Source organism: Rhinatrema bivittatum, chromosome 2 (assembly GCF_901001135.1).
Source record: "Rhinatrema bivittatum chromosome 2, aRhiBiv1.1, whole genome shotgun sequence".
In the NCBI taxonomy this organism is placed as follows: Eukaryota; Metazoa; Chordata; class Amphibia; order Gymnophiona; family Rhinatrematidae; genus Rhinatrema; species Rhinatrema bivittatum.
This window is the reverse complement of record NC_042616.1, coordinates 244,205,223-244,220,149: the sequence shown is the minus strand read 5'-3', so window position 1 is coordinate 244,220,149 and position 14,927 is coordinate 244,205,223. Positions and strand designations below refer to the sequence as shown.

The window sequence follows — 14,927 nt, the reverse complement described above, 5'->3', positions numbered from 1 at the left end:
GTCTCCCTCTGTTACCAACAGCACCTGTGTTGTTGTGCCTGTTGGCACCTGTTAGGTGACTGTTGGTTTGAATTGTTGCTAGGGAGCAGCCTGTAGCTAGGGATTCACCCATGTGTGAGGACTACCATCCTGCTTGTCCTAGGAGAAAGCAGGTGTTCTTCTAGGACAGCTGGATGTTAAGAACATAAGAACATGCCATACTGGGTCAGACCAAGGGTCCATCAATCCCAGCATCCTGTTTCCAACAGTGGCCAATCCAGGCCATAAGAACCTGGCAAGTATCCAAAAACTAAGTCTATTCCATGTTACTGTTGCTAGTAATAGCAGTGGCCATTTTCTAAGACAACTTAATAGCAGGTAATGGACTTCTCCTCCAAGAACTTATCCAATCCTTTTTTAAACACAGCTACACTAACTGCACTAACCACATCCTCTGGCAACAAATTCCGCAGTTTAATTGTGCGTTGAGTGAAAAAGAACTTTCTCCGATTAGTTTTAAATGTGCCACATGCTAACTTCATGGAGTGTCCCCTAGTCTTTCTATTATCTGAAAGAGTAAATTACTGATTCATATATACCGATTCATATTTACTCGTTCTAGACCTCTCATAATTTTAAACACCTCTATCATATCCCCCCTCAGCCGTCTCTTCTCCAAACTGAAAAGTCCTAACCTCTTTAGTCTTTCCTTATAGGGGAGCTGCTCCATTCCCTTTATCATTTTGGTTGCCCTTCTCTGTACCTTCTCCATCGCAACTATATCTTTTTTGAGATGCGGCGACCAGAATTATACACGGTATTCAAGGTGCAGTCTCACCATGGAGCGATACAGAGGCATTATGATATTTTCTGTTTTATTCACCATTCTCTTTCTAATAATTCCCAACATTCTATTTGCTTTTTTGACTGCCGCAACACACTGAACCGATTATTTCAATGTGTTATCTACTATGATGCCTAGATCTCTTTCTTGGGTAGTAGCTCCTAATATGGAACCTAACATTGTGTAACTATAGCATGGGTTATTTTTCCCTATATGCATCACCTTGCACTTATCCACATTAAATTTCATCTGCCATTTCGATGCCCAATTTTCCAGTCTCACAAGGTCTTCCTGCAATTTATCACAATCTGCTTGTGATTTAACTACTCTGAACAATTTTGTATCATCTGCAAATTTGATTACCTCACTTGTCATATTTCTTTCCATATCATTTATTAATATATTGAAAAGTATGGGTTCCAATACCCTGATGTACTCCACTGTTCACTCCCTTCCACTGAGAAAATTGTCTGTTTAATCCTACTCTGTTTCCTGTCTTTTAGCCAGTTTGTAATCCACGAAAGGACATCGCCACCTATCCCATGACTTTTTACTGTTCCTAGAAGCCTCTCATGAGGAACTTTGTCAAACGCCTTCTGAAAATCCAAATACACCTCATCTACCAGTTCAGCTTTATCTACATGTTTTTACTAATACGCCTCACCAGCAAACACTTGACACAGTAGCTATATATATTGTACACTGTATATATTGTATATTTGTATATAATTAACTTCTTCTATCTCTCTTTAATTCCTCCACCCCAGTTCAATAGCCCTTGTTAATTGTAACTGCATCTCTTCATCACGTTTATTTATGTTCGTTGTTGTATTCATCGTACCCCTGTGTTTTATGTAAACCGACATGATGTGAATTTTTCATGAATGCCGGTATAAAAAAACCTTAAATAAATAAAATAAATAAATGTTTATTAACTCCTTCAAAAAAGTGAAGCAGATTTGTGAGGCAAGACTTGCCTTGGGTTAAAGGCATGCTGACTTTGTTCCATTAAACCATGTCTTTCTATATGTTGATATTTAGAACACTTTCCACTATTTTTCCTGGCACTGAAGTCAGGCTAATTGGTCTGTAGTTTCCCGGATCGCCCCTGGAGCCCTTTTTAAATATTGGGGTTACATTAGCCACCCTCCAGTCTTCAGGTACAATGGATGATTTTAATGATAGGTTACAAATTTTTACTAATAGATCTGAAATTTAATTTTTGAGTTCCATCAGAACCCTGGGGTGTATACCATCTGGTCCAGGTGACTTACTCCTCTTCAGTTTGTCAATCAGGCCTACCACATCTTCTAGGTTCACCGTGATTTGGTTCAGTCCATCTGAATCATTACCCATGAAAACCTTCTCCAGTATGGGTACCTCCCCAACATCCTCTTCAGTAAACACTGAAGCAAAGAAATCATTTAATCTTTCCGCGATGGCCTTATCTTCTCTAAGTGCCCCTTTAACCACTTGATCATCTAACGGTCCAACTGACTCCCTCACAGGCTTTCTGCTTCAGATATATTTTAAAACATTTTTACTGTGAGTTTTTGCCTCTATGGCCAACTTTTTTTCAAATTCTCTCTTAGCCTGTCTTATCAATGTCTTTCATTTAACTTGCCAATGCTTATGCAGTATCCTATTTTCTTCTGTTGGATCCTTCTTCCAATTTTCTGGCTAAAATAGCTTCTTTCACCTCCCCTTTTAACCATGCCGGTAATCGTTTTGCCTTCCTTCCACCTTTCTTAATGTGTGGAATACATCTGGACTGTGCTTCTAGGATGGTATTTTTTTTTAACAATGACCACGCCTCTTGCACACTTTTTACCTTTGTAGCTGCTCCTTTTAGTTTTTTTCTATCATTTTATCAAAGTTTCCATTTTGAAAGTTTAGCTCGAGAGCCGTGGATTTGCTTACTGTCCCCTTCCAGTCATTAATTCAAATTTGATAATATTATGATCACTATTGTCAAGCGGCCCCACCACCATTATCTCTCTCACCAGATCCTGGGCTCCACTGAGAATTAGAGCTAAAGTTGCTTCCTCTCTTGTCTGTTCCTGTTAGTCCTCATGAAACCCACCCGCAATCCCGCGGAGCTGGTTTTCTTCTCTGTTATTTATTTTATTTTTTTGTAATTCTATATTACGAGACTGAAGAGGGACCACGTGTGGATAGTGGCATGCTCAGTATGGCAATCAAAGTTCTAGAAATTTTGACATGTTTTCCGTGCTGGGCTCCATCCGATGATGACACAAGTTTTCTGTGCTGGGCTCCATCTGATGATGTCACCCATGTGTGAGGACTAACATCCTTCTGTCTTAGAACACCTGTTACAGGTGAGCAATTCTGCTCTCTCCTTCATAATTCCTCTCTTCCTTCTGTCCCAGGGAGAATTCCTTCTTTCAGGTCCTCTTCTAGTCTCTTGCAGCAGTATTCTCTCTCCCAGTCACTATCTCTGTTGGCAATAATACTTCTCGGCCTGCACACCCTCTCCTCTTCGCTCCCCGTCTCCCAGCAGTTTTCTCAGCTCCTCTCTCACCTTCCCACACCTTTATAACTCCTGTGCTCTCTTTTTCCCTTTCTCAGTCCCTCTTATCAATAATCCTTACTATCTTTACTGTACCTCAGGGCATATCAAAGGCAGGAAGCCTGTCTGACCTACACTGCTTCTGCTCTCTGGTGTTCCTGCAGCCCATTGATCAGAGGCTGCAATGAGAGGCGGGAGCAGTAGCAGGGAGACAGAAGCCCTTCTGCCCTGCAGCATGGAGCTCTCAGCTCCTGATCTATAGGAGCCAATATTGGGGATGCTCAAGCACCTGCAGAGCTGGCGCCTATGACTGCAGCTGGATAACTGCTTGGCAGGAGCTTTTCTAAGCTCTAAATGACAGTGCATTAAAACTGACCTGAAACGAACTTTGTGCAGCATGAGTTAAGATACATTTGTTTTTGTGACAGTTTTGAACCAAGTCTGTGTCCAATTATTTTTATGCCTTTGACCATTGTTTGGTAGGTTTATTTTAATGAGCATTAACAAGCGGCAAATCGAAATTAGACATCTGTGAAAATGCAGACGAGTGCCACATAAATCCCACTTGAACTAATTAAGTGTTACTTCAGACTGCCAGATTTGATTAGAATTTCATTACTAAAATTTAGAATGATTGGGTAATTTAAAAACGAGAGACATTAATGAGATACATTTTTATTTTCTCATTTGCTAGATGGCAGGAGTGAGAATCCTAGGCATTTTACAGTATTTGTCGTCTAGTGGTACTAAATTCCCACCATCAGTGAGATTAGTTACTACTAATTATTTCCCTTTATTGGTTAACATTTCCTGTGGAATATATCTCTCTCAGCACAGGAACAGTTGGGTATTGGACAGCCTGCTTTCTAGTTGTCCAGATGCTGGGCTGACTTTAGTGGGTGGGGGTGGAGGGGAACGGGAGGAAAGAGGAGATGAATCATGGTGATCCGTGCTTTTCAGGGCCTTGCATTACAATCATGATGAGAGAGCTGGCGGGGGACGGAGCTGATATAGCAGAAGCTGCTTACCATGCTTCTGGTTTCGCTGCCTTTCTCTCTCTGTCTCTTTCACTCCTCTTCCCATGGGGCTGTTCTTTGTGGTCATGACCCAGCCCATTGCCAGCCCCACAATCTTCTCACTGTACCCACTCCAGGTGACAAGTAATAAAACTTCAGGGTTGGCACAACCTTGTTCTCCTGTGACTGCTGGCTGTTAAAAGGGCACCTCCCCCAACCAAATAAACCAAAAAAACAAGCATAGGCTGGCTAGGGCTGCATCCAGGCCCCTTGAAGGGGGCGCATATCAGCAGCACTCCTTAATCTCTAGGGGAACCTCTCACCTCACTGTTCAGCTTTGGATGCGGGGAGACGGGACCTGGGTGACCCACTCCCCCAACCTTTCCCCCTACCCTCGCTCTTCAGCCTCTGGGGAGTAGGGGGAGAGAGCACTGTGGCATATTTGCCCTATACCTCCCACCTACTCCTTTAAGGTTAGCCCATTCCCCAGTCACCCAGTGCTGTCTGTTCCTTTATAACCTAGTACATTGTCTTGTCTGATGGTTAGCTTGTCCTTTAATTTTTTTCCTAGCAGAGAAATGGCTTTTGGTGAACTAGTAGAAAGGCCACAAGGATTACTTAAAATGCAGACTTCTTTCCCTAGACACTGTTTGCTAGTGAGCTGTGTGCCAGGCATGAAAGACCTTCACAACTTTGAGACGGCCTGTGCCCCTAGGGGGCATGAGTCTTGCATGAGAAGACTATGTAGCCATCATAATAACAACTGGTTGAATTGTTAGATACTGCTAACATTGCCATAGTGGTGCATGACAATTGAAGGGGTATCTGAACAGCTGCATTCTTGCATAAAATGCTGTATTTGGGATGCAAATTTGGCTTTGTATAGGAGTTGATTAAATTCAGAATTTTATATAACATTTTGGTAGATGCAGGGTACCCTAAATCTTCAGAATCCTCACAATAAGCCCTCCAGCACAATCCCATTTATTTATTTATTTATTTGCAGTTTTTATATTCCGACATTTGTTTAGTAACCTCACATCGGTTCACAACAGAAACATTGCAGCTGTGCCAAATAGAACGAACATGTGCAACAGTGCTTTACAATAAACAATAAACATTTACAATAAACATTTACAATAAACTTGTTAACGAACATATGCAATAGTGCTTTACAATAAACTTGTTAACTGGGGGGGGGAGGGGAGAGAACAGTGGAATAATGAAAGGGAAAAATAATATAGTGGTACAAAGCAAATTGTTATCTCACTGAATTTATAAGTCTATAAATAAATAGAATGAATTTATGAGTCTATAAATAAATAGAATTAATTTTATAAAACACAATTGGAAAAGAGAAAAGCTGGGTATGAGAGAGAGAAATGGGATAGAAGTCTTATATACAATAGATATACAGTCAGTATGAATAATTGCTAACAAAAAGTTAGGTGTGGTGTGAGAGAAAAAGGGGATGTACATTTAAGTACATTAGTGGGCAAGGCTGTAGGAGTAAGGGAGAGTGGAGAGCGTAAGGGTTAAGTATAAGCCTGTAGGAAAAGCCATATTATTGAACCATGTCATGTCTTAGTGCCTGACAAGTCCTATGATTGGCTTGAAACAGGGCTGCTACTGCAGAGTGTTTAGGTCTTAGTAGAGCCAGCAGTCTGGCACTCTAGTGGTTAAATTATACTGATGTGCAATTAAACCTTCTAATGTGTCTTTATTTTTTTTCATTTTTCTTAGGCAATACTTATTGTTGTTACTGTTGCTTTTGTTCAGGTAAGTGGTTTATTGTTCTAGTTTAGACCTCTTCTGAGGATTTTAGCCATACACACCAGTTCCTGAGTAGGCCCTAACAGTTATAGTCTGTAGTTTTAGCACACTTGAGATAATGAATCCCTTTTATGTACAAGAGGGGATCGTTTCTGTGGGCATAAAATTAATATTTCTCATTCTAGATTTTGCCATGTTGAAATTATGCCAGCTCAAAATTTTGTATAATGTGTTTACTTCTTCCTTGGGACTATGTTTCTCTGTTTTGTTTTTTTAAGAGACTGCTGCCTATTGTTCAGAATGAATTTAGCCATGGTATAAAATGTGAATCTCTGGGCCTGACTTTTCCGCAGGCATTGCATAATAAATTAAGTACTAAAATCATCCATCTGTGCACCTCACATACTTCTTATGCTTCTTAACTTTAACAACCTCCAAGTCTGACCTCTAAAGTACCCACTGATTTATTTAGGTAATGTACTTTATTCATGTGAAACAGTTATTCATGGTTCAGGAGTTTTCATTGTCTTTTTTTTTTTTCTTGCAGGAGTATCGCTCTGAAAAATCTCTGGAGGAGCTGAGTAAGCTGGTGCCACCACAATGTCACTGGTAGGAGGCATTTAACGTGTACATTTAGTGGCAAGAAGGACTGCTCCCATGTGTTCAGCCTGGTGTTGGTGACCTCTTGTTTTAGCTGCTAAACTTTCTATAGCGCTGCTATACACAGCTCTGTACACATACTCGTACTAGACAGTCTCTAGAGTCTTGTCAAGTTACATACAGGTCTATCCAGTAAAGTGCAGCCGCGTTTACCCCGCTCCTAACCCGCGTTCTACTCACTTTCCGGCCGCGTTAGCCCTTCCTGCGATCCACAACCCCCTTTAACCTACTCCTACCGCGTCCTAAAATCCCCGGGCAACCCCTTCCGCACGCGGCATGTATATTGCATGCAAACGAGCGAATTAGCTATTCCCTAGCATCCAGTAACCCGCGCCCCGACTATCGCTATTTTACCCTGCCGTTTTGCTGCGCATTTAACCTGCTAACTTACCGCCTACCCTTACCCCAGCGTTAGAGGCAGGGGTAAGGGTAGGCGGCAAGCTTTCCCCCAGCCCCCGCTCACCTGCCCTGGCCGCGTCCATGGATGCTGGTCTCCGGGGCAGCCCCAGTCCTCTCCCCTCCTCCCGAAGCAAAAAAAAAAAAGCGAAAAAAAAAGTTGCAAGAGAGAGAGGGGAGAGGACGGGCAATCCTACGCTCGGCGACTTACTTTTGCAGCCCCCTCCGGACATCGTGGCTTCCCCCGTGCCAGTCCCCTCTCCCCTCCTCCCAAAGCAGGGTGTGAAAAGCAGCCTTGCTCCGGGAGGAGGGAAGAAGGGACTGGCAGTGTAAAGCGGCGAAGCGACTTACTTTTTGCACCCCCTACCGGACATCGGACGACCTCTCCTGACTCCAGCTGCTCGCGAAGATGGACGCCTGCACGGCCGCTGAAGACGTGACATCACATGCCGTGACGCCAAATGTCGTGACGTCACGTCTTCAGCGGCCGTGCAGGCGTCCATCTTCGTGAGCAGCTGGAGGCAGGAGAGGTCGTCCGATGTCCGGAGGGGGGTGCAAAAAAAGTAAGAGAGGGGACTGGCAATCCCGACTTCCTGGTATCTGTCATTTCAAATGACATTTGAAATGACAGATACCAGCGTGGCCTTGAAGCGTTAGGCCCGCGCACCCAGGATACTGTATAGGCGCTCCATGCAGTAAAATGGGTTGTGCGGGCCTAACGCTTCACGGTCGCTTCTTAGACGCAGCTTGCATTTGCAAGCTATTTACATACAGGATCGAGCGGTAGGTGAGCTGCACTGTGCATGCGGCAACTGTGGGTGCGCCGGGCAGTAACGCAGCTCTTCCTACCGCTCGTTATTGGATAGACCTGATAGTCAGGACAAGTAAAAGGTTCCAGGAAACTTAATTTATTGCACTGAACATGGTTAAAGTTGACAAAACTATGATTGAGAAGAGCCAGGGTTTAGGATTTTAAAGCAGCTAAAAAAGATAGGGTTTTTAGGAAGGATTTAAATCTGGCCTCAGAGGGAGCACGACAATACACCCAGGCGTACGATGCAGCAAGGTGGAAAGCGTGAAGGCAGGAGCTTCTAATGAAGGAGATGGGCCCAGAGAAGAGCCAGCTTACCAGTCTCCCCTCCTGAGCCCTGCCACATCTCCTAAAAGCCCGTTTCTAAAGCAACTGCATTAAGAAGCCAATCTGCATCTCATCAGCAGGCTTACCTGCTGATCACCAAGCCACATGTGAAGCTTTTAGTCTAATTTAAGAACCTAGTCTCTTTCTCTGGCAGGATTATACTGATAATCTTGTGGTGCTAAGAAGTGTCACATTTAGACAACAAAAAGCCCCTAGTTCTGTAAGGTTTTATCATCTCTGCTGGAAGCTACATTTTTGCATTTGATGGTTTGTAATATTATGTACTTGCTAATAGTAGGTCTGTGAATCTGATGTGCAAGTGCAATCAATTCACATTCATTTCCCTTAGGTTTCATTATGTAATAAAAAGTTAGGGTGTGCATTATTAGGTCACTAATGGATGCTTTCAGTGAGCTAGGACTCCAGAGCTCTAAGGCCAGGTGATGAGACACCCAAATGCTGTGCTGATTTTAGCATTGTATGCATTCTGTGTTATTTATAATGGTGAGAAAAAAGTTTCCTAAAATGATTTTACAGTGCATTATTTACTGAGTGACATCAATAAAAGACCAGGATGTTGACATTGCTACTACTCCAGATAATCACTGTGTACAAAGTCACATAATTAGCTCCATTGAGAAATTTATTGAACCAATCAAGTTAAAATAACATACAAGTGTTCATAATGTCGTCTTTTTGAACGTATTCCACCCCTAACAGATAAGGGGCAGAATCTATAATGGTGCTTTTAGTGGGCAAGTACTACTACTACTACTACTACTACTACTACTTACCACTTCTATAGCATTTCTTGATGTACAAATACACAAGAGAACAAGGTTGAGTTCCCTGTTACTCAGCTGATGGTTGCTGCTGTCTGTTGAGGTAGAGCTCTTGGAAGGTAGATTAGCTTTCTCCTATATGGGAAGAGGGTAACAGGAAAAGTGAGGGGAGAAAATCTGCATGCAAATGTAGGATGAATTTCAAGATACATGTCTGTCCAACAACAGTTAGATCATGCCATCACACAATTGCATTTCTTCTAGGACAAGCAGGATGGTAGTCCTCACACATAGGTGAGATCATCGGATGGAGCCCGATGTGGAAAACTTACATCAAAGTTTCCGGAACTTTGACTAGGCACACTGAGCATGCCCAGCATGACCTATTCCATGTGTCCATGCAGGGTCTCTCTTCAGTCTCTTTTTCTCCTAGCTTTCGCATTGCGGTTTCTGAGCTTGTGTTGTTTCTTAGAAGAAAAAGTGTTGGAAACATTTTCACCGATCCTTTTTGGTGTATTTTGCATTTTTCTTGGTAGCGGGTCCCTCCTTGTTCCCCCTCACTTCTAGTCAGGTTTTTCATCGGTTCAGTAAGTTTTTTTGCTTTATTCCCCCGTGGCGATGATGCCTCGGTGCCCACCGATGTCAATCACTCGCTGCCTTCATTGTCATTTTCGCCTCTTTCAGTTCGCCTCGCCATGGTCTCGGATTTTCATTGATGCCCTCTGTGCCTGAGGACAGTGTACATTTCTGCCTGGGGGCATCGCATGAAGTTTGGGGGGGGTGGGCTGCTGCATGTGCAACCAGATGATCTTGAAAGGACGTCTTGCTCCCCTCGACAAGATGGAGAAGCTCTTCGGGGCGAGAAAGTCCGAGCCATTGACTGCCAAAGGTGGCATCGATGCCAAAGGACCATGGAACCGCACTGATGGACACCGAGCCATTGACGCTGGTGGGGCCCTCCGCTCCATCTGTACCGTCGGTGGATAGGAGCACTGGGTACCGACCTCTGTTGGTCTTCTCCAGGACAAGGACATTGGGTTTGTCATCTTCAACCTCGGCACCAGGGAAAAACTATGTCGAACACCGAGGAAAGCCAAGGAAGCATCGGTCGCCCTCGATGCATGGTGCCAGGCTCAGGTTGGCTCTGGTTCTTGTCATTATGCCCCTGAAGTGACCCCACAGCGAAGTGTGTCTATCTCTGCTGGTCTAGGTGTCAGTCGTCGATCCACCTTGAGGTTCCAAGAAAGATCTTGCCACCTCTCCTACTTCCCAGTTTGTTTTGGCATTGGCAATGTTTGAGGAGGAATTGGAGCGCAGCATCCAACTGGCGGTTGATTGGGCACTGTGGGGCATCGAGCCGATGGCACCGACGGTATTGGTGCCCAGGCTTTCCCAGCTGGTGCCAGTTCCCAGGGAGCCATTGATGCCCAGCTGGGCTCCAATGCTTCCCCCAACTGATTTGGTGGTTGTTGCCGGTTCCAAGGAGGAGGAAGCCCCGTCGGTGCCAGTGATGGCCCCGTGGCCTGTAGTTCCTGTCCAGCTTTGCTGGGTCCAGCACCAGGCCGAGCACCTAGGGCCCCATCCCTGTAGATTACAGTGAGGATGAGGCACCTTCTGACCCCTGGGAGGACAATACTGCGGAATCCTCCACAGAGGACTCGAAAGGTCTCCCCTCAGAACCTTCTGCAGAGGAGTGAAGGAGGTCTCCCCCTGAGGACCTGACCTTCGCAGGATTTGTGAAGGCGATGGCGGAGGTCATCCTGTTTCAGTTAATGATGGAAGAGGATGCCAGGCACAAAATGCTGGAGATCCTTCAGTTTATGAAGGCTCCTAAAGAGATCGTGGTGGTCCTGGTGCACAAGATCTTTAAGGAATTGCTGTTGAGGATTTTGGAGCACGCCCTCATGGTTCCTCCCATTTACAGGAAGGCGGATGGGGTTTACCTCGTCCAACAGGCTACTGGCTTCAACAAGCATCAGCTGGCACACCAATCAGTAGTGGTCGAATTTGCTCTCAAGAACGCCAAATGCTCTCGGACCTATGCCTCGGTGCCCCCAGGGAGAGAGCACTGAGCACTGGATGCCCTTGGGAGGAAGGTTTTTCAGGGGGCTATGCTTATTGCCCACATTGCCTCCTACCAGCTCTATATGAGCCAATATTCTTGCAACCTCTGGAAGCAGGTGCAGGAGATGGCAGAGTGGATGCCTCAACAGCAGCAAGATACCTTCTTGTCGCTGGTGCATAAGGGCCTGGCGTGCAGAAAACACGAAGTGCACTCCACCTACAATGTTTTTGAGATGACAGCGAGAGTCTCTGCAGCAGGAATCAGTGCCCGCAGAAAGGAATGGCTGTGGACCTCTGATCTCCGACCAGGAAAGACTTGCTGACCTGCCATGCACAGGGGAGAATCTCTTCGGAGATAAGGTGAGGAATGCAGTGGTCCAGTTGCGGGATCACCATGAGACCCTCCAACAGCTCTCTGCCAGCACTTCAGACCCACGCTCCTCAGCCAGGAGATCAATGAGGCACGGGCAGAAGAAGTCTTTCTACCGCCAGAGTAAGTACTATCCTCTGGCCCTTTGCTTCCGTCCCCAGAGGGTGAGCTATTGTGGCTGTCCCAGGCAGCAGCGAGCTCCTAAATCCCAACCGGCACCCCAGCCAAATCCCAGGACAAGGTTTTCACTAGATCGTAGGGAGCATCAGCCAGCCACCTGTACCAGAGAAGCTGGACCCCCTGGTCGGGGTCAAGCTATGTGTTTTTTTTTTATAATGTAATAGTTTTATTCCTTTTAGAGATTTTAATTTTATTGATCAAGATATTATTTGTATTTGTATTTTATATTCTATCTTTTATATTTTAGTTTATTTGAATTTATTATTTTGGTTTTTATTTTTATGGCTGTAAACCGCTTTGTTCAATCTTTGATTGATAAAACTGTATATAAATGTGTTAAATAAATAAATAAATAAGCTATGGTTCTTCGTGAATCAGTGGCCCAATATAACCTCAGAACTGTGGGTTCTGGTACTTTGTGATTCCAAAGAGAACAGGGGTACTTAATCCATCCTAGACCTGAGGGCCTTGAACACATTTCCTGGGGTCAGGAAATCCGAACCCTTAACATCGGTGTCGGGGCCATCGACGCCTCACGGTAAAGAGGATCCTGGAGGTACTGGCCCCATCTTGTCCTCTCTTCTGCTGATTTCCCAGCTGGAAGTAGGTGCAGGGGATCGGCCCCTGTCTCTCTTCCCTCTCTAGGTGTGGATTGTTGCCATTGTCCTCGGCATCAGGGAAAGATTGGGCCGAGCATTGGGAGAAATCCAGGAAGTGCCATCATCGATCACCTTTCCTCCCATGGCTCCAAGCTGATAAGATGCTGGCATCATCCGTGACGCCACTGAAGTGGCCCCGTGCCAATGAGGCATTGACGCACGTCGAGACCGAGGGCCTGAGGCGGTCCCCACCGATATCGGTGCCGGTCACTGGTTCCTCTCAGGGCTCCGAGAGGAACCAGGTTACGCCTCCTCCTCCTCCTCAAGCTGTACTGTCATTGACAGCATTTGAGGAAGAGTTGGAGCACAGAGTGCGGTTGGCAGTGGGAAGGGCCCTGCAGGGCATCAAGCCACTGGTCCCCTTGCGGCCTCCGCCACCACCAGAGCCTGCACCGTCCATGCTGGCGCCTATGATGGAGCGCTTGGATCTGCTCCTCTGTGCACTGCACTGCAGATGCCTCGGGAGGCCTCGCTGCCACATGGGGCACCAGTGAGGCCACGATCGGAGACCAGCCCCATCGCAGATTCCTCCGATGAGGAAGGTCCCTCAGCTCTGGTGGTACACGCCCCCCCCCCCGATTGGTTCTGTGGCTGCTGAACCTTGAGTTACGAGGTCTTTCGATGCTGTCGATGCCGATTGGTGCCCCTGGCCCAGGACCATTCTTCATGCTCCCCCACTGGTGCGGCCAGGGAGCGAGGCTGATGCCCCTTACAACCCGTGGGATGATGAGGCTTCTGTCTCTTCCTCTGAGCGGAAAGTAGTTCCGCTGAGGAACTACTTTCTGAGCTCTGTCCTCCAGAGGAGAGATGCCGCTCCCCTCTAGAGGACCTGACATTTGCAGGCTTTGTACGAACAATTGCAGTCTGTTCCCTTCCAGCTCCTGATTGAGAGAGACTCCAGGCACAAATGCTGGAGATCCTACAGTTCATGGATGCTCATATGGAGGTTGTTGCAGTCCCCGGTCCATGATATCTTCAAGGACTTGATTGTCGGGCTCTGGGAGCATCTGATCTCGGTCTCTTCAGTAAACAGGAAGACTGATGGGGTGCATCTAGTACAATCATCTACAGTATTTGAGTGGCACAGATCCTCTGCACCTACTTCCAGTTGGGAAATCAGCAGAGGAGAAGACAAGACGGGCCAGAGGATAGTACTTACTCCCCCACCAGTCTGTGGTGGTGGAATCAGCTCTTAAGAAAGCAAAGAGGCCTCACACTCATGCCTCAGCTCCGCCAGGCCATGAACAGAAAGCTGTAGATGCTCTGGGCCACAAGGTCTTCCATGGATCTATGTTGGCGACCCGCATTGCCTGCTACCAGTTATATATGAGCCAATATTCCAGAAACATCTGGAAGCACGTTCAGGAATTGGTAGGCCGCCTCCCTCAACAACTCCAGGAAGACTTCCTGAAGGTGGTGCAGCAGGGATTGGAATGGGACAAACATAAAGTTAGGTCCGCATATGAAGTCTTTGAGACAGCAGCAAGGGTAGCCGCGGCGGGCATTAGGGCCAGTCGTATGGCTTGGCTTCGGGCCTCTGACCTTTAACTCAAAGTCAAGACCGTATTGCTGACCTGCTTTGTACTGGAGAGAATTATTTGGCAACAAGATCAAGGAGGCAGTAGCACAACTCAAAGGTCATCATGAGGCCCTTCAGCATCTCTCGGCTAGTACCTCAGACCTACAGTCCTCAGGCAAAAAATTCTTGAGGCAGGGGCCCCGATGCCCTTTTTACCAGCCGAGGAAGTACTACTCTCCTGCAAGTAGGGCATGGTCTCAACGGGCCAGACTGAGGTCTCGTCCTTGCAACAACGTGTCCCCAGAACTCAGCCAGCTCTGCAGCAGACTTCCACTACAGGCTTTTGACTGGCTGCGAAGGAGGCCAAGCCAGTTATCAATGCAGCTGGTAACTGTCCTTCCAATCAGCTCACGTCCTTCCAGTCAGCTCACGTTCTTTGCGGAGCTTTGGACGGCCATCACCTCGGATCGGTGAGTCCTCTCCATCATATACCAGGGGTACAGGTTAAATTTCGAAGAGGTTGCCCTGGACTCTCCCCCATGCCCCTTTTGGGGGGCCTCAATGATCAGGAAATACTACTCAAGGAACTCTCCGCCCTCACAATGGCCAAAGCGGTTGAACCTGTTCCTCCAGGTTAGCAGGCTTCTACTCCATGTATTTCCTCATCCCTAAAGAGGACAGCAGGCCTTCGTCCAATTTTTGACTTAAGGTCCTTGAACAAATTCTTCACACGGGAGAAGTTCAAGATGGTCTCGCTGGGTGCCCTTATTCCTCTCCTGTACCAGGGAGACTGGCTTTGCTTCCTCGATCTATGACATGCCTATGCTCACATAGGGATTGCCCGCGCCTACCGGAGGTACCTATGGTTTGTGGTGAGCAAACACCATTTTCAATACAGGGTGCTGCCCTTTGGTCTGGCTTCTGCATCCTGCAATTTCACAAAGTGCCTTGCAGCAGTGGCTGCATATCTGAGGAGGCGGTGAGTGCAGGTCTTTACCTACCTGGATGACTGGCTCA

General features: G+C 46.3%; 1 protein-coding gene across 4 annotated transcripts in view; it reads left to right on the top strand.

Moving 5' to 3' along the window:
- Nucleotides 1–14,927, top strand: part of ATP2C1 (ATPase secretory pathway Ca2+ transporting 1) — a 374,199-nt gene that overhangs the window by 176,086 nt on the left and 183,186 nt on the right. For all 4 annotated transcript variants that reach the window (XM_029589345.1, XM_029589348.1, XM_029589346.1 and 1 more), the window contains exons 5-6: nucleotides 6,113–6,148; nucleotides 6,690–6,751. In XM_029589345.1, the coding sequence (XP_029445205.1) occupies nucleotides 6,113–6,148; nucleotides 6,690–6,751 (98 nt within the window). The remainder of the gene's footprint in view (nucleotides 1–6,112; nucleotides 6,149–6,689; nucleotides 6,752–14,927) is intronic.